At 31.6% G+C, this 20257-nt stretch overlaps 1 protein-coding gene and 1 long non-coding RNA gene across 4 annotated transcripts; one reads left to right on the top strand and one right to left on the bottom strand.

The window, feature by feature from the left end:
* Positions 1-396: 396 nt before the first annotated feature.
* On the bottom strand, positions 397-4420 carry LOC146924632 (uncharacterized). 3 transcript variants are annotated; one of them, XR_015010222.1, is made up of 6 exons: positions 4049-4420; positions 3869-3947; positions 3433-3484; positions 3295-3321; positions 1513-1628; positions 397-666 (listed from the first exon to the last, which is right to left on the bottom strand). It is a non-coding gene; the product is annotated as an uncharacterized LOC146924632 (long non-coding RNA). The 3 variants fall into 3 exon arrangements; XR_015010220.1 differs by lacking the exon at positions 1513-1628 and having other exon boundaries at positions 397-751; XR_015010221.1 differs by lacking the exon at positions 3433-3484.
* Positions 4421-16779: 12359 nt separating this feature from the next.
* On the top strand, positions 16780-17454 carry LOC146924631 (uncharacterized). Its single transcript, XM_085711882.1, has 2 exons — positions 16780-17301; positions 17380-17454. Exons 1-2 carry the CDS (start codon positions 16846-16848, stop codon positions 17452-17454), a joined length of 531 nt encoding a protein of 176 aa, XP_085568008.1. The 5' UTR covers positions 16780-16845.
* Positions 17455-20257: the final 2803 nt, after the last annotated feature.

Genomic DNA, 20257 nt, shown 5'->3' with positions numbered 1-20257 from the left:
AAAACTTGGTTATCGAAATATGTGTTTACATTTGTTTTTTATATAAATTATTAATGTGATTGAAAAAAAAATAAAATTGTTATCAAAATTGTGTTTGCATTTTTTTTTGAAGGAACTGTTTACATTATTGTATTGTGTCAAATATATGAAATTGTTAAATTCAATATAAACTATAAAATAATTTCGACTAAACATGAAATTCATAAGCATATGACATGCTCAAAGATCATTTACAGTCCAATGAATATTTGGCTGATGTTATTGGTATTAAACTTAACCATAAACTAAAATTTTTGTGAAGTTTTGGATCAATGTGGATACTATTCATGATTGTAATCAACTCATGAAAACTAATAAAGTAAAGATCATATAACCCAAATAGTACACAGCCAAATATAAGATCAATAGACAAAATTTAAAAAAAAACAGCTACGTGGGAATTCAGCCAAATAAAAGTACATATTTAACAAAAGACTAATGTAAAAATTCACCAATTACACATTCAATAGAACAATCCTAAAATTTGTCACTGTTAAAAGATTGTGCTTTTTAGTTAAATCACCAAATTATACCTCGAAGTAGTAATTATACCCATGCATATCCAGAGCACCCTCATACTTCTCTTTCCAACTACCATGTCTTTACCTTTGAACTTGTGTTATTTTCCTGAACCATCGAAACATATTTACAAATCCTAATGTGAAGAAAGTCCTTATACAATGAAAGCTAAGGTGTTTGTCAAGAATCTAATCTGCATCTCAAAATAAAATAATGTCCCATATTAGAATATTGTTCCATATCAAACTTTTTGGTATGCCAAGCAAACTTACACAGATCAAGTGATTGAAAAATATAATTCAAATGAGTCTCATCCCTAATAAAAGAGTATAAAAGCATAAAGACATCATAAATAAATATGAAAAAGATATAAGCTGCAAGGCAAACCATTCACAATACTTATTAGATCTTACAACACTGTATCAAAATACATGTGAAAAGTATTTCGACAAAATGTTTGAAGTAAATCCAAAGTACCCTTTTACTTCCCTTTCCATCTACCATGTCGGAACACAATTACAAATCCTAATGTAAACAAAGTCCAATACAATGAAAGTTGAGTTGTTTGTCAAGAATCTATTTTGCATGTCATATTCTAATAATGTCCCATGTTAGAATTATGTCCCCAAATGAAGGTATTGCAGACTTGCAGTTTTGAGGAAAGTTTAACTTAGATAATGAAGTTTTCCCAACCCTTCAAAATAACACAACTTGAATAAAATTGAAAAAGAAACAAAGTTACAAATCCTAATGTGATGAAAGTCATATACAATGAAAGCTAAGCTGTTTGTTAAGAATCTAATATGCATGTCATACTCTAACAATGTCTCATATTAGAAGCCGACTTGTAGATTTGAGGAAAGGCTAACTTAAATAATGAAGTTCTCACAATCCTTCAAAATAACACAACTTGAACCAAATTAAAAAAGAAACAAAGTTCGAGGCCAAACTTACTTGCATGTATTCTACATTATGCTCATAGGGTCAATCTCCCTGTTGCATACATATAATAACCTCTCTTTGTCTGATGAAAACCTTGAAGATAGTTGTAAGACTATAACCTAATAATGCTATTAGACCCAAAAGCTTTGAAATATTAATGGTAAACAGGTTAAAAATTTGATGCATAAGTCTTTAAATATCAAAAGTCATATGAGATTGGTATTAAGAGTGAATAATATAACACATTATAAAAATGTCACAATAGAATTTTACAAAAGCTTAAGCTCATGGCATTAGAAAGAAGAATCTTGTGTGAGCAGTCTGAAATGTTTAGCATTATTAATACTATACCATGTGAGTCGTAGATCATAATTAAGAACTATAATCTAAGTTTTCAAAAAGAAACTTCAGTTTTCAAAAAGTGACTGCATCTTAATTTTGTTTAAATTTTAGATTACATCTTCATCCCCTAACTTTGAAGTCCATGAACAATAAACAGATTTCTAATAAAAAATCCCTTAGATTACACTCCCTCTGTCCCTATATGTAAGCACCTTTTGCATCTAATAAAAGGGTGCTTAGATATAGGGACGGAGGGAGTACATAGATTTAGTCAACGATAGATTATACATAGACACATCTATGGTTTATTGCTGTTAGTCCAACCCCACACACCAGTTATATACTACTCAAATCACATTAAAATCAACAAAAAATCTGAAATCATACCAATATAAGAAGGAGGGAAATAGATAAAAATGAGTTAGAGTCGTAGCTATTTCATTTCAAGAGAAAGTCACTGATAGGTTAAAAAGTTCAGACTATTTTTTGCATCAGAATTGTTTTTAGAGGAGCAGCCTCATTAGATGTAAGCTATATAAAGTCAATTAGAAACTCAAGATAACTTTTCCATTAACTTGAGATTTTGACTTCCTCATCAGGTTAATGTCTATATATAAATGAATGTTTCAAAAGATAAACAACATACCAAGTTAACTAACTGAAGAAAGATATGCAAAAATCAATGTTTATATTTGTGGAACCAACCATCAAGAGAAAACCCTTGAAAAAATAATGTCAAGATATAACAACTATGTCCTCTACATTTAGCTCTTCCAGATGATTTTAAGGACATGAATAGTAAGCATATCGCCTCGTGAAAACTATATGTGAAGTAAACAACAAAGTTGTGAATGATTTCAGGGTAAAGATTTTCTTAATTTTCAATGCTCCAACTCAAGTGAGCGAATTCATATTACAAATTCAAAACCTATGCCAGCAAATCAATGAAGTGAAGACTGATTCACCAAATCAATGCATTAGTAAAAAGCAAAACTATAAAGCATTGGATGCTTTGAATCAATTGAATAGGTATTGTTATATTGCAGAAATAAATGTTAGCACACGGCTCTATTCATTATGTAAGGGCATTATACTTACTACAACATTCAAAATCACTTTCTTCTTAGATGAGATGAAACATGAAATGTTGTGACTTGTGTGAAAAGTTGTATCTTTTTTATGTACTTCTTGAGCCTATCTTTTCTAAAATGTCGTATGCCACTATTATGCAAAGAACTGTTTTTGGAATCTGAATTAAGAAAACTACTCATGTATAAGAAGCACACTCATATATGTAACCAAATTCAACTTTTTATCGAAATTAGAAGAAACCAAATTCAACTCAAATAAAACACAAACAAAATCTTCAGGAAAAAACAAAACACAATCAATTATAGATTAAATTTTACACATCAAATGGCGAACTGGATCTGATATTATTAAATGTCATACCTGTATTCACAAATTCATCAGCAATTTCTGATACAAAGAACAAATAAAAAGACCAATTAAAAAAAAAAAACCTAAAATAACATGAAGACTGATACAAAATTAAAAAAAGGAAGAAAAAATATAGACATGAAACACAACCATTCACAAATTGCAATTACTACAACTCTTGAGATCTTCATGATTTGCCCCCCTTTTAATGCAAAAAAAAAAAAAACAAAAATTGTTCTGTATCAATATCGAAATGAAGAATATAATCCACTTTTTATTTGAGACATTTTATCAAACACTTTGTGAGTGTTCAATTTCACAGCAAAAAAATCAAATACAAAACCATGTAAAATTAAGACATTCAATAAAATTTAAAAACTCTTGTTGATGTGAAGTTGTAAACACAAAAATAAATTCAATAATTTCAAATACAACAGTTTTTGTTAATCTAAACATAAAAAATAAGACAAATTCAAGACCCATTCCACAACTAATGAAAAACATCAAAACACCTTGTCAAAATGAAACTTGCTTGAACAAATTCTAAAATACAGAAAACCGTGAGAGTGAGAGAGAAGGGGTTTACGTGGTGGAAGGCCTTCACGATTGCAGGTTAGACGATCCATTTACTTGGACTGCCTAATTTTTTTTTCGTTTGCATCAATCTGCTAAACAAAACCAAAGAGAGAGTAAGAGAATGGTTATATAGTTTGAACATGAACATGGATCAGACATCTAAAAACAAAAATGGAATTAAAACTCTTACCTCTGCTTGCATCGTTCACTATTTCGAAAAATCGAATATGAATATGTACCGATTCCGATTGATTTCTAATTCAGAGTTGCATTTGGCTTGTGATTGGATTCGGTTGAAATCAATGGGGATATTGATTTCTGATTTGAGAATGAAAAAACGATGAAATAGAAGATGAGAGACGATGAAAAAGAGAGAATGAGGGATTGAATTCGTAGAGAGAGAGAGAAGAAGAAAGAGATAATGATAAATTGGATGTGTTTGAATTTGAATTTGAATTCTGATTTTTGGCTTGTAGTTAGACAAAATTTGCAGTTGGTATTATGGTGTTTGTCTTGGTGCTGATTGCTGAATAGACTTGTTGAGAGGAAAACTTTTCAGCGTGAAAGAAGAAAACCTTTCCCATTTGGTTTTCTGCATTTATTATTCCTGAGAAAAAGTTGAAAAAAAGTTTGGTTTGGAGAGTTGGGCTTGCTTTCACATGGGCCATATTTTGAATTGGTTTTTGTCTTTTTCTTAATAGTACACCCGAAAATGATGTTTGTTGGAGGGAAATCATCACTTTCAAATTTTAGTGCCATAAAATAGATTTTGATCATTTAAAAATTGTTAAAAAATATGAATTACATGTTCCAAAGTTCCTAGTTACTATAAATGATGTTAAAATGAACTTTATAAAATGTGATAAAGACTTGTAGATGGCTTAAGCTTGTGACACATTGGATTGAGTATGTGCCACATTGGATTGGTGTAAAAAAAGTTGCTATTTGTTGCTTCATGTTTGTATATTATTAAGATTGAGCAGTGTGCACAGTAATTATCATGATTTACCTCATAATGAAAATGTGGAATTCAAATTTCAAATTTAGGAGCCAATTTAATTAAGCAACAGAGATTAATCTAACGGCTGGAATGATTTGGAGCCAAAAAATTAGGTTAAGTAAGTGGGATTAAGGTTAGGATGACTGCTAGGATTAGATATAAAAGATTGTGTAGGTGGTTGAAACATTCCTAAATTCTAAATAAATAACAATTGTGGTTTTAACAAACAATGGCAGGCAAATAGAATCAGTTTGGATATGTATTGCATCTTTATAGGTTTTTTTTTAAAGAATCTTTATAGGATGTGAAGAGCGGTAGTTGATTTTTTGGCTTTATTTGTGCAAAATCCTTTGTTCCTGGCTTTACTAGTGCAACCTCAGTTTTAATAGCATGATAAATAGTGTTAGCATGAAAAGAGAAAGAAAAAAAAGATAGAAGGAAGAGGTAGAGAAGAAGAAAAAAAAATCCGTGTCTTGCAAAAGGATGGGAGATCGGATCAATAAGTGTCAAATTAGGAAGGTTGAAATAGAGAATTTATTAAAAAAAATTGATTTGATTTTTTCCAATTTTAACACATAGGCTAATGTGCCTAATTGAATCATTTTAATTGGTTGATAGTGTAAAATGATTTTACACCGTCAGAGTATTCTAATTAAACTCAACAAGAAAAGTGCTTTTTTTAAAAAAATGAAAATAAAAATTCAAAAAATCCGCAGCCGGGGAATTGAACCCAGAAGCGGAAGACCTGTCTTTCTGCGCAAAATAAACTATAATATACATAGAGACCACTGTTATCTTTTATTCTGTGTTATGTCTATTCGTGGTATTTTTTCATAAAAGTATATAAACAGTATTGTGGACTATACTATTTTAGAGCCTATTTAATATGCATTAACAATATAAAAAAAATTGTCATGTAAATACAATTGAAATGGTAAAATAGGACAGAGATATTTAATTTCTTAGGGTGAACTCATACTCACAATTGTCCACTTCTCAACATTTAGTGCGTGTGCGCCTTTAACAACCACAAAAAATGAAACTTAATCTTATCAAAAAAGTGATCAAAAAGACAATTCTTTTGATTTTCATTTGGAGAAGATACGAGAGTTCCACTCCTTTCAAATGACCCAGAGACAAGCCAACCATATCACCTGAAAACAGTGACTAATATCCCTCATGAACAAATGAGAACCACAAAATTGCATTGTGTGCGTGGAGACATATCCCAGAAGAATAGAAGAAATCACCAACCAATGTAAAACACAAGTCCAAATGCTTCTAAATAAATCATATTCCGATAACAAATGATTTATACATTCCTCTTTTCCTCCCATCAGAAAACAAAAAAGAGCCCGAATGAACAACCCCACGACGAGGCTAATTGTCTTTGATCGGAATCCTCTTATTCAAAGTTCTCCATGCAAGAAGAGATACTTTAAGAGATATTGTTTTGTTCCAAACTAACTCTATAGCGGGGTACAATCCAGCTGCTCATTTTGTCTCAAAATATGGTAAACTTCTTTTTTTAACTGAATGTCCTTCATGTGGATAATATTTCTAAATACATTTATCTGCCATATTATCATGCGATAAAAAAAAAACCAATAAAGAACAAGACTCCATAACCTTCTCCTCTTCCCAAACAAATATATCATTATTTGTTTTTTGTCTGCATAAAAGTATATTTTTCTTTTCCGTATGCAAAATTTAACTATATTAGAATTGATCTCTATAATATATAAATATTTGATTTTAGTTCCTCTGATGTTAGAGAGATAAAAGACTAAAATAAATATTACAAGATATAACAAGGACATATTTTATATGAACAAATTTTGTAGGCACTAAAATAAAACTATAGGACCAAAAGTATAATAGGATATTTTGTATTGGAAAATTAAGAATTTTTTTTTTTGACGATTAAGAAATTATTATTGATTAAATTGACAGTAATGATAATTTTTTAACCATCTTTGAGGGATTTGAATTTCGTTCCTTAAAATTACAAGACTAAGCTCTTACCACTAAATTAACACATCAAATAGGCTTAAATGGTTTGGACATGTAGAGAGAAGACATGTAGATGACGTCGTAAGAAGAGTAGATTAGATGGAGGAGAGTTGGGTCAAAAGAGGTAGAGGAAGACCTAAGATAACTATAAAAGAAACTATTGTAAAAGATTTAGAGGTCAATAAGTTGGATCCAAATATGGTTTATGATATAATACTTTAGTGTAATTTGATCATGTAGTCGACCCCACTTAATGGGATAAGATTTGGTTGTTGTTGATGTTGACGGCAAAACAAGATAAATTTGCAAGAACTAAAATAAAAAATATATTTTTATAGAGATTAAAAGGAAAAAATCCATGTATTTCCAAGGACCAAATATGGGTCAATGTTCGAACATCGGACTTCCCACTTATATTGTTTTGTTCATGTGAGTATTACTTGGTTTGTAGTGACAATGCATTGTAATATGCAGGGATGAAGTTCAAAACCTGAACACCCCACTCATTCACTTTAAAAAATAAATTTGATGCACTAGATTAGTTAACAAAAAAAGATGTTCATCTAAACCAAAATTAAATTATAAAAGATGAAATTGCTTTATTTATTTTTTACCAAAAACTCAAAAGTACTAAAAATTAAATGAATGACATCACAATTTTACAAAAGCCCATTTATATCAAAATAAATAAAAAATTAATTTCCGTAGCCGGGAGTCGAACCCGGATATATGAATGACATCACAATTTTACAAAAGCCCATTTATATCAAAATAAATAAAAAATTAATTTCCGTAGCCGGGAGTCGAACCCGGATATCTAAAGCCGGGAGTCGAACCCGGATATCTAATTATCAAAATAAATAAAAAATTAATTTCCGTAGCCGGGAGTCGAACCCGGATATCTAAAGCCGGGAGTCGAACCCGGATATCTAATTAAAAATTAATTTCCGTAGCCGGGAGTCGAACCCGGATATCTAATTAATTAAAAATTAATTTCCGTAGCCGGGAGTCGAACCCGGATATCTAAAGCCGGGAGTCGAACCCGGATATCTAATTCAATTCAACTTTGCAGTTGAGAGCATATTCCAGTGCTACTACGGAATTGTTGTAATTAGTAGTGCAAATTATTTTATTTATTCTGTGAACTGAAATCACGCCGTATGGAATTTAATTACTATTTTATTTATTCTGTGAACTGAAATCACGCCGTATGGAATTTAATTACAAAATCAGCAAAGAGTTTAATATTTTGTTTTGATAAGTACACTAATAAAAGTTGAAACATTATAAAAGAAAAGAAGTTTGTTTTTAGGGAAAAAAAAGCTAAAACTAACCAAGTAATGTATAATAATATGATAAATCTTTAGTGAAAACAATCAAAATTCATTAATATAACAAATCTGATTTTTTTTTGGTAGATAGACGAAATGACAAAGCCATTATAAACTCACACACATAAGTGGAGGTACAGGAGTTCGAACCCCGGTCATGACATCCGGCCTAACAAATCTGAATTTGCTAAGTGATACTATCTCTCACTCAAGGAACCCTCCAGCATCCACGATTTGATTCACGAACAGATCCACATTATTTATTTTTCACTTCATAGCCTTAAACTAGAGAGTAGTAGTTTTTCTCTCAAAGACACATTTTTATCTCAATTCGACCTACGGTACAAATTCTAACGGTAGGTCGAATTGAGAGTAATAGTTTTTCTCTCAAAGACACATTTTTTGTCTCAATTCGACCTACGGTACAAATTCTAACGGTAGGTCGAATTGAGACAAGGTTAAACCAGAAATCTCAACGTTAAACAACCTATTCCAGTTTCTTCAGGTCGGTCTCATCGTCCCAAGGCTTAAGCATAATAGAAGATTTTTCACTTGATGAGTTTCAAAGCAAATTAAATTTTAAAAAAATAGTTTTAATGATTCTGTCACATGTCTCCATAGTCCATAACTTTCAACCATATTACAAAATGTTCCTACGAGGCCAAAAGAACATGTCAAATTAAGAAGATCAAACAAATTCAATGAAAATTTCTCTAGACAATATGAACTTGATGTCATCTTGATTCAACTTGGCTCATGATACTATGTTAGCAATTTAAATAGAACACTATGAACTCACACAAAATTTTAATTTAGAAACACAAAAGCTTTGCATATGGAACTCGTTGGAGCCTCCTTTTAATTTCTTTTCAAGTGCATTTGGAAGAGGCATGTATATATTGCTGTCCAATGACATTGTTACATAACTCTCCTGACAACTTAGAATTTGCGTTGTTTGTAGAAATTATTATGGATCAATGACATTGTTTGTGATGACAAATATTGAGTTTAAAATTCCATCTAAGGATTTGAAGATAATTTAGATATTGAAAATAGACTATACCAAAAAAAGTTATCCCATTTACTAATAGTAATTTTTTTTAAGAAGTAAAACTAGCCCACTGAAATTGACATCGAAAAAATGAAACCCGAGATCTTGAGAGCAGCACACTTAAATGATTATCGGTATATTTTTTATTGGAATTCCCTATAACATCTTAGTGCAATTTACGCATGAAAATTGCACACAAGGGTTATTAGTATTATCTGACACAAACAGAGTAAACACAAACAATGGGATCAGGTATATGATGCAGTAAAAAATCGATACAATCACGTAATCGATGAGTTTAGGCCGCTAGATGAAGATCGCACGATCTAGATTTTAACTTTGGAATTGGACGGACCCGATGTGTTAACTGCACCTTGCATCCAATCCTACTAAGCCAGCTAATCCAATTCCGAAACAATGATGGATGGAAATTTGTCACTCTCCAGACAATGGAGTTGAAATATCAAAACGAGGGCTATGCTTCACATTTTTTGAAGCCCTTGCATATTGTTGTTATTATTGGTGTTGGCTATGCTTGCTAATTTTTTGTTGATCAAGATTTGCAAGAAAGAGATGATTCATCATTTTTGAATGTTCTGTTGTGCACTTTCGTCCATCACGTAGCACAATAATCTAATTTAACAAAACAAAGGTAATCTTAATTACCACCATTAAACTAATATACAAAAATGCTATTTGAACATTTTTTACAACAATATGGGACCTTTGCACCGTTTATTATATTTATACGGTGAACAATGATTTTTTACAACAGAAAATTTGAGTTGTATCAATGGATAAGGATATAAAATTCATTTATATCTCATCCTTTATCCTTTATTATAAAAGCTAGACTTGCTTGGCTATCATGTTTACCCTAATCCTCCTTACTTTGCCCTAATTCCCTAGCTTTTTTCCATCCTAAACATGTACTAATTGCTCGAGTAATCTCATCCGTTCAAGCACTTGATCACATCCGTTTATTCAAACTTGAAAAAAGTTCTCTCACTTCGTTAATGCAATTGAATACTTATTAAAGCCTAATCAAGTCGGTCAACATTCCCCTACACTAATTGCTAATCAGAAATAACATAAATATCCCTTAGAAAGTGGCAATTGAAAATGTTTCACGCATACATTTTTTACTGTTTCACACATACACTAATTCCTATCACATTATTCTACTGACATTTCAATGTTTCACGTGCATTTTTTACACTATAATGTGCTATCCGATATAGAGTGATAGGAAGATATGCGTTTCAAGGTGAAATTTCCCTCGAATTTTACCACTAAAGTATGCACTAATCACTCTACCAATTACTACATATTAAAAGCAATTATGACCTACTTATTTCAAATATTAACACGTATCAAGGTTGATTCAATTTTGAATATTAATTATTATGTACAGCAATTAAGAACGTAGTTAACGGCTTGAAAACGTCGTTAATGGCGATTAAAAACTTTTAAGTCGCATAATTTTGTATAGGAATTACTTTTAGTTGTTTTTATGCATTATGCACCAATCACTCTACTGATTACTACCTTTTAAAAGCAATTAACTACGTACTTATTTCAAAAATTAACACGTATCAAGGTTGATTTGATTTTGAATAGTAATTATTACGTACTGTTAAATGCAATTAAGAACGTAGTTAATGGCTTGAACACGTCGTTAATGACAATTAAAAACTTGAAAGTCGCATATTTTCGTATATGAATTACTTTTAATTGCTTTTATGCATTATGCACTAACCACTCTACCAATTACTACCTATTAAAAGCAATTATGACGTACTTATTTCAAAAAATAACACGTATCAAGGTTGATTCGATTTTGAATAGTAATTATGACGTAGTGCTAATGGCAATCAAGTACGTAGTTAATGGCAATTAAAAACTTTTGAATAGTAATTATTACCAATAGAAGGCTATGATTAATCACATTTGAAACTAACGAAGAGAATTGACAATTACCTATTTAAATACCACTTAGTTGTGCTAATACAACCATTCTCGACTTTAAGCAAATTTAAGCAAATATAACTCTTTCTTGCATTTGTTAATATGGCAAACATTTTCACCCCCATTTCAGCTGTGACAGGTGGAAAGAAGGATTTGAAGTTGATTGTCCGTGTGGCCCATGTATGGCTGATCCGTGATATGAAAAATCCAGACGATATCATCTTCATGAACATGATATTGGTTGATGAAAAGGTATATTATATAAATCGATTCTATAAATAAATGATCCTTTTTTCAAGTTGCCACTACGATAACATATACCATGGTTTATGTTAATGACATGTTATTTTTTGTTTAGCGAGGACGGATCCATGCTACTGTTCATAAGTTCCTGGTGCCAACGATTCAAGGAATGGTTGAAGAAGGAGGAACATATAAGCTAGAGAATGTCATGGTAGGATTTAATGAGGGGAATTACAAACTCTTGCCACACAAGCACAAACTTAATATGGAATTGGTGTAAGGCTTGGATCAAGTTTCAAAGGAGTCAATTTTTGTTTGTTTTATTTGTAATGACTATTAACAAGAGTTACTTTAAGAGATGGGTTGAATGCAAAAGGAAAAAAAAAGGGTTGATGATAACCATTGATGAATGTGAAAATACGAATGTCACTTTAAATGTCGTTTTTATAGTATTTCGTAATGTATGATAACTAATGTAAAATGTACGGTTTTCAAACTATATTAATGTCAAGATGATATGATTAATGTAATACATTTTTATCATGTGAATATTTCATTTTTTTATTTATTATTATGATATAACTTATTCGTACATATTTTAGTCGGTAGGACCCGTGCGGAGCACGGGTCAATGGTCTAGTTATTATAAAAGCTAGACTTGGTTAGCAAACATGTTGCCCTAATTTGCCCTAATCCCTAGCATTTTTCCCTCCTAAACATGTTAATCTAATCTCACCCGTTGATTCTATCTCTATTCTCAAACTCCTCATTTTCTCTCATATAACTTATTAATGCTAATTGAAAACGAATAACACACTTTTAATGGCAATTGAAAACGTAGTTAATGCCGCTAATCTAATCTCACCCGTTGATTCGATCTCTATTCTCAAACTCCTCATTTTCTCTCATATAACTTAGTTAATGCTAATTGAAAACGAATAACACACTTTTAATGCAATTGAAAACGAATAACACACTTTTAATGACAATTGAAAACGTAGTTAATGCCAATTCGATTAACAACCCCCTACAAACTTTTAAACCATATCCTCTCCTCATGTTAACTTGAGAAACTTTCAATATTAACGATTGCATACCAATTATCCTTTCCTACCATCATTTTTACGTCAGAACAGTTTAGACTTAAGAATGGACTATGATGCACAAACTCTCTTAGCCTTGCACTGCTTGAAGGGTACAAATAACACAGCAAAATCTAACCATGTTTCATCTTCTTTCTTGATCTCTTATGTTTTGTTTCATATATATTTTTAAACTTGCACTAATTTCTTTGAATTTTTGATCTTTTTCAGCTCCATTGGATCCAAGATTATTGATACTGTGTTTTTATAGATGCGATATTTCAAATTAAAAGTGCATTTGATCATTTTTCTCACTTACTAATTTCGGATATATATGTTTTCCAAGGTGCACTTATGTTGCCAAAAACCTTTGTTTCTGATTTTGGTGCATCACTAGGTGATTACGCAACTTTTATCGACCCTAACAACAACCAATTTGAGGTTATGGTTGAAAGCATATGTGGTAACGTGTTTTTTTTGATTCTCTCCATTTGTCTTTATGATGTAATTTTAAATCATGCAGTGCAAGGCTATGTGCAATTCTGTTAACAAGTAGTGTATATTATTTTGATATTCACATTTACGTGCAAGGATGCACGTAAATGGTGTATGAGATTTGAAAGCTACACTAAAACTTAAGACTATAGAGATGCATGATTTCTGCTTAATAAAAAAAACTATTTCAATTCCCTATATATCATAAATGTTGGTGCGCCTGGCATGCTAAAAAATGGGCAGTTGTGAGTTTTGAAAGATAGACTAAAACTTAAGGCTATAAAGATGCATGATTTCGGCCATAAATCAAAACTATTTCAATTCCCCCTATATCATAAATGTTGGTGCGCCATCCATGCCAAAAAAATGGGCTGTTATGAGATTTGAAAGCTAAACTAAAACTTAAGACTATAGAGATGCATGATTTCAGCCCTAAATCAAAACAGACTTTCAATTCCCTCTATGTCATAAATGTTGGTGCGCCTGGTATGCCTAAAAATGGGCTGTCAATAATGATCGAGTAAACACATAAAAGGCAAGTCAACCTGTATGCATTTAAGGAAAACTAACTGATAATATCATTTAATTATTCTTTGTCTGCTTTTAATAGCGTTTAATCATATCAAAACAGATGTGATTAAAGAATTAAATGATATTATTGACAATTTAATACTCATGTTAATATAAAGGATGTCTTTTTATTGAGTCACGTTAATTGTGCAAAATAGGAGTATTGTTAGTATATACAAAGTCATCTCAACGAATGCATTTGGTGAAGAAAAAAGTAATGATATTTATGGAACTTAATGATATTTCATAAAGAATAAAAGGAAAATTACCACGTAGTTATTGCTAATGGAATGTGTTAAATCTTGACCCGTATGCTCATGATGTTTAACAAGTCAAATTTCAAATATTTATGAAACTTAATCATGTTTCATTGTGAATAAAAGAAACTTATTGCTCATACGAAATAGAAGATGTTAGTAATGCTAATCGAATAAAAGAAAAAAGTAATGGTATTTATGGAACTTAATGATATTTCATGAAGAATAAAAGAAAAATTAGCACGTAGTTATTGCTGATCGAATTTGAAATTGTCATTCATCCATGTAACAAGTCAAATTTCAAATATTAATTAAATTTAATGATATTTCATTGTTAATAAAAGAAACTTATTGCTCATTATTGCTAATTGAAAACAAGGTTTGAAAATACTAATCGTTGATGGAGATGGAGAGAACACTAATACGACCTCAAATGTTGTTTATCACGAAGTCTTTCGTAATGTATCTTGATGTTTAATGTTCAAACCTTTTTGTTATGTATGCTACCATTTCATTTTGTTGCTATTGTTGTCTTAGAAGGGAACATATTTTTAAATTGTTATAAAACTTCTATTAACTATATATGTTTACATTTTTGCGATTGATTCGATTAACTTCTACGTGGTATGACCCGTGCGGTAGCACGGGTCAAGAGTCTAGTGGAAAAAAATATTCTTAACTTCTATTTAAATCTATTTAAAAAATGAAATTTATTTATAGAGAAGTTTGAAGTGTTGAATAACAGAAAAGAATAGGGAAACAGAGAATAAAAATAAGGATTATGGAGATAAAAGAATAGATTTATAACAAATAATTTATTAGAAAAATGTACAACCTGTATACAAAGAAAGTAAACTTTTTCATAAATGTACACCTTGTATATAAAGAAAGTAAACTTAAGGGTCCGTTTGGTTCGAGAATTCGGAGGGGAGGGAAGAGATTTTAATGGAGGGGAGGGGAGAGATTTTAAAATTATTTTACTGTTTTACCCTTAAACTTAATTAAATAAGGATAATAAAGTAACGAAACAATAACGATGTAATCGATAACAACACGATATAGACAATGAAATAATGGATTAATAATAAGGTTGTTACAAGTAGTAATAAAAGTTGTTACAAGAATAATATAATCTAATAATAATAAATGTTGTTATAAGAATAATATTGAGATCTTAAATTAATTTAAGGATAATTTTAGGAGTGCAATAAAATTTATTTGCTCCACCCTTCTAAAATTTGAACCAAACACGTCAAATTATTCCCTCCCCTCCAAAACTCTCGAACCAAATGGACCCTAAGAATTTTGAACTATATGGTCCATGAGATCCAAGGTTTTGTAAATTTGGACTAGCAGGTTTCCACTATGATATAGGCTATTCTACTTGAGAACACCTTTGACAGGCGCCCCTCCTAAGTGCGATGGAGGTCACCAACCTAGGTAAGTATGTTGCCCAATATCATACACTTTCAATTTATAACAACTTCCCCTCGCGGTTTCGCCTAATCTCCCCGATGTGGGACTTGCTAGTTACTACACAAAAATTCTGCAAAGTGCAAACAATTCTGCATAGCCCATGCTATGCTATGTTATGGACGGATTGTAGTTGGCTGAAAGGGTAGGTCCAGTGAAATCATCTACAATGATGTATCAACAAATAACAGTCTGATTATCTGCTTGAAAATGGCTAAACTCAAACAATGTCGCAGCTCAGAATATACCCATTGATTGTCTCAACTGTATGTTTTTCTACAATGAGGTCGTCCACAGCTACAAGTTCATCGACAATGATCAACATGACCTGCACCTTCTTAATTTCGTATCCGACAACAATCAGCTTAGCTGTAACAATTGCAACAAAACCATTTTAATCAAAAAGTAGTTTATTTTTTGATAAATTGGTAAGTAAATTGAATGAAATATGCATGAGAAATATTGGTGAATTTTCAAGTTTTTAACATACATGCTCCCCAGGTTAAACCAGGAATCTCGACACTACAAATAGCCTCTTACAGCTTCTTCATGTCAGTCTCTTTGTCCCAAAGCTTAATATCAAGTAGAATGGAAGACTTGCAAGAAAGTTTACTTTCTTTCTTCTTGGCGGGCTTTTTAGACGAATCCTTTTCCTCTGCTTCCTTCTTATCCTCTTCTGTTTCATCACCAAAGAGGTTAATACAATTATAACAATGATGGCTTAAACATCACAATAACTAAGGGAGATAGAAATAACTTCAACTTCACAATAACTTATACTTCACTGCAATTCTAGAATACAAATACTGCCTCTTCATAGTTACTAACTAATTTCAAATCATGCTAAAAGTTATAAAAGTCTTAAAGTCACTGTAAGATGATACAAAAATTTCTGATTTCACAAAACTTATTGAAAACATCTAATGTCATGATCAAAAACTAATTTTTTAGTATAGCAATAGCTTATCGTATATACGAGAAAGAAAATGATATATATTGTGAACAAAATTATAGTGAATTCATTTCGAATGACGTGTATGAAATTGAACTTACTTTATTAGTACTTGATAACTTCCGTACATTGAGTCAAAGAGAAAAGGAACCACCTTTTACTTTGTCACACTTCCATGTGTTCCGCAAAAATTGAATTTAACAAACCATTACCAAATATGCTTTTTGTTAGTCAATTTAGTCCATAAGATTACTAACAAAATAGACATCAAGAATGTGTTTGCAATTTTAATACATCAAAAGACTATAGTTTAAATTTTCATTTGTCTAAGGTTACTCTGATTTTATAGGTATATCTTCATGTCTGTCATGTACAAACATTGGATGTGGAGCTTTTGGCAATGTTTGATGTACCTCTTCACCCAAGTCCCTGACCAACCAACCAAAATCAGTTACCTTCCCTCTTTTTTCACAACTCTTTGCCACTCACACCCACTTTACAATCAAAGTTCAAATTCAAATCCAAAAACAAAAAAGAAAACAATTTAGAAGAATGAGTGATCTACAGATTCAACAAGAATCCATGTTGATCCCTCACAAACAGAAACAATCCATAATTATTCGAACATCATCAATGCTTCATCATCACACTCACAACAACTCTGTCAAACGTCGTTCACCATCATCTTCTTCCACTGACCAACTATCATCCAAGAAGCATTCTTTCGACACAAGCAATCTCACCAGTAATGCCTTCTCTGCCATTACACTTCCTTTCAGTCTCCGTGGCAATGCTCTTCGCAGCTGTGTCTCTGACCCATGCACCTTTCCGGATCAATTTATGCCGGTTAAAGTGTCATCGACTGGTTTGCCGCCCCTGCCTCCAATCAGGAGATGTATATCTGAAGTTATTGATCCTTTTGAGGTTAAAGAAGCAGTTTCTTGTTATTTGAACTCTGCTGAAAAAACCACCCCTGAATCTGATTCAGTGGTATGTGTTGAAACTTGTGTTTCTTGCTAAAAAAGTAATCTTTATTTATTTATTTGGAATCATGGGTTTTCTTTGATTTTTGTAGAGGCTTAAAAGGATCGGTTAAAAGAAATGAAGAAAGTCTGGAATGAGGTTATGTACTATTACAGTTTAATAATCTGTCTAAAATAGTATCATTAATAGATTGTTTCATTGCCTTGTGAAATATGTATTACTAGTGCCTTTTTTTTTAAAGAAGCTAAATTAGAAATTAGCCCACCTAAATTGGCACCGAAGAGAATCGAACCTGAGACCTCGAGGAGGAGCACACTCCCAAATCTCAAACCAATACCACTAGGCCAACCCAAGTGGGTTGTATTACTAGTGCCTTAAGACAGTTGACTGCATAGTTGGATTAATTTGACAACTATATATAGGTGGTGGCTATGGTTTCTAAGTGTTTGTGTCAAAGAGTTGCATTTTATGTGCAGCCTAAGGTATTGATTGTTATACTTTCCTGTGTGGATTTCAGTATTGAGATGCAATTTAGAATTAATTTTGTGGATAAACTCCAATTTATTCTGAAATTTAAGGGTCCTATATGGATTTTTCTCACTGTGAAGCAACTGTTTGTATGTCACTGTGAATGTGAAGCATATATTGTACTAGGCTTCTATCAATGTTTTGAAAATTGGAACGCGATCGAATCAGTGAGACCATAAGGTCATGGTTTATTTGGTTTCGTCGGTTCAATCATTGTTATTATTATTTGATGTGATTTGTAGCATTCGGCTGATTACACAACATCAAATTGATTATTATTATTATTTTTTATAAAAGGAAGAAAGTCAAATGGATAACATTGGAGATGCTTTAGATCTCCAATTAGAGAACCACTAAATTGCTCACGAAAAAAGGCGAGCAAGATATAGGCATTTTAATTTCTTAGCCCACAATCACTTCATTATTGGCATATCATGAAAACGTGCAAAAAATTAAATAGAAGCATATGGTTCAGTCGCTAATCCCACAAATGTGCATGGTGTTTGACATGAAAAACATTAAGTTACACCATAACATATATCTCTTTCACTCATTCCATACAATTCTTGTAACACAACCACCACTGAAATACACCAAACATGAAAGACGAAACGAAGATTGTAGAGGGGAAGGGACCAGCAAAGTTTGATCATTCGCTTGAAAATTGCCAAACTCAAACTATGCAACAATGTCATCCGGATATACTCACAGCTCTGGACATACTCATTGATTGGCTTAACTGTGAGTTTTTGTTCAATGATGTTGTCCACAGATACAAGGTCACATTATATGCAGCTTCTTGATTCATTATCTGACAGCAACCAGCTTAGCTATAATATTTGCAACAAACCATTTTAATCAGACACTGTAGTAATTTACTTTTTATAGAAGGTAGATTGCAAAAAAAAAAAACATGCATAAGAAAGATGGATATAAAAATGTCAAGCTTTTAACATACATGTTCCCAAAGGTTAAAAGGGGAATCTCAGCGCTACGAACAACCTTTTCCACCTTCTTCGTGTTGGTCTTGTTGTCCTAGACTTAACAAGCAGAATGGAAGAATTTCCACTTATTAAAATGTTACTTTACGAGTTTCAAACACTTAAAGCATGAAATTAAATTTTAAAAGTAACATAAGAATTAAGAACCAAATAGAACAAAAATAATTTTCATTCTTCAATTCTTAAATGATTGCTAGGGTCTTCCACATTGTTATCAATAAAATTATTTTTTCAAAATTGTACACACTATATGAAGAACAAAGTAAACTAACCAAAAGTGAAGAACTTGTACTTCATGGCCAAAGACTTAAAAAATTTGAACTACTGTTGAAGTGGGCCGTGCGAACGCAGGCCCCCGCCGCAACATTTTTCATCATTGTTGAAAGGGTCATACAATAGAATACCAATTTTCCCATATAATACAAAATGGTTATGGGCGGCAAAATGGCAGATTGTGTAAAACCTATTTGGGCAGAAAACAAGTTTTTTGTTCCATTGTTCTAAGTTAAATCAGGAACATCAACGCTACGAACAGCCTCTCCAAGCTTCTTCATGTCAGTCTTGTTGTCCCAAGGCTCAACATCAAGCACAATAGAAGACTTGCCACCAAAAAATATATATCAGTTAATGAGTTTCAAACAGTTCAAGCAATAAAAGCTTTGCAATTAACACTATGATGAACTCACAAACAAAATTTAAAATTAGCAGCACAAAAGCTTTGCATACGGAACTCATTGAAGCCTCCTTTTAATCTCTCCCATATATAAAAGGATCGGTTGTCATCTGAATTATATGCCTTCTCGTATTCGATCATAGAAGTCAAAGTAAGTAGTATAGTGATATTAATATTACAAGTAGCAGCTAGGGAGTGAGGTGTGAAAGTAGAGAGTAGAAATATGATGTTTTAGTCCCACATTGCTAGTAAAGAAACATAGTATATTTGGAGTTATTCTATATATATATATAATATAACATCATGATGCTTGTTCAAGTGTATTTGTAGGAGGCATGACTATTGTTGTCCCAATGACATTGTTCAACAATGGTACGAACATGTAGAATGACATTGTCATCAATGGTAAATGAAAATGTAGAATTTATGTTGTTCATTTCAATTGTTGTGCAATGACATTGTTTGTGATGACAAAATTGAGTTTAAATGTTGTTCGGAATGACGAAAATTTAAAATTCTATCAGACATCGACTTTGATTGGTTTTGTTTTTCTGCTTTATATAGTTTATGTTTTCCATGAGATATATTTTTTATAATTGAATAGTTATTAATGGATTTAAAGTTAATTTAGGTATATTAAAAATAGACTATACTGAAAAAATTAGGTATCCCATTTATTAGTAGTATAAATTTTCATTGCAATTTCGTGCTAGCATGTGAAGGTAAGTGCAGATTTCGAGTGAAAATTGCACACAAGAGTTATTAGCGGCATCTTACA

This window comes from Medicago sativa, chromosome 5 (genome assembly GCF_051527215.1).
Source record: "Medicago sativa cultivar Bolivia chromosome 5, Bolivia_mono, whole genome shotgun sequence".
In the NCBI taxonomy this organism is placed as follows: Eukaryota; Viridiplantae; Streptophyta; class Magnoliopsida; order Fabales; family Fabaceae; genus Medicago; species Medicago sativa.
The sequence above is the reverse complement of the archived record's forward strand: the minus strand, read 5'-3'. Positions and strand labels throughout refer to the sequence as shown.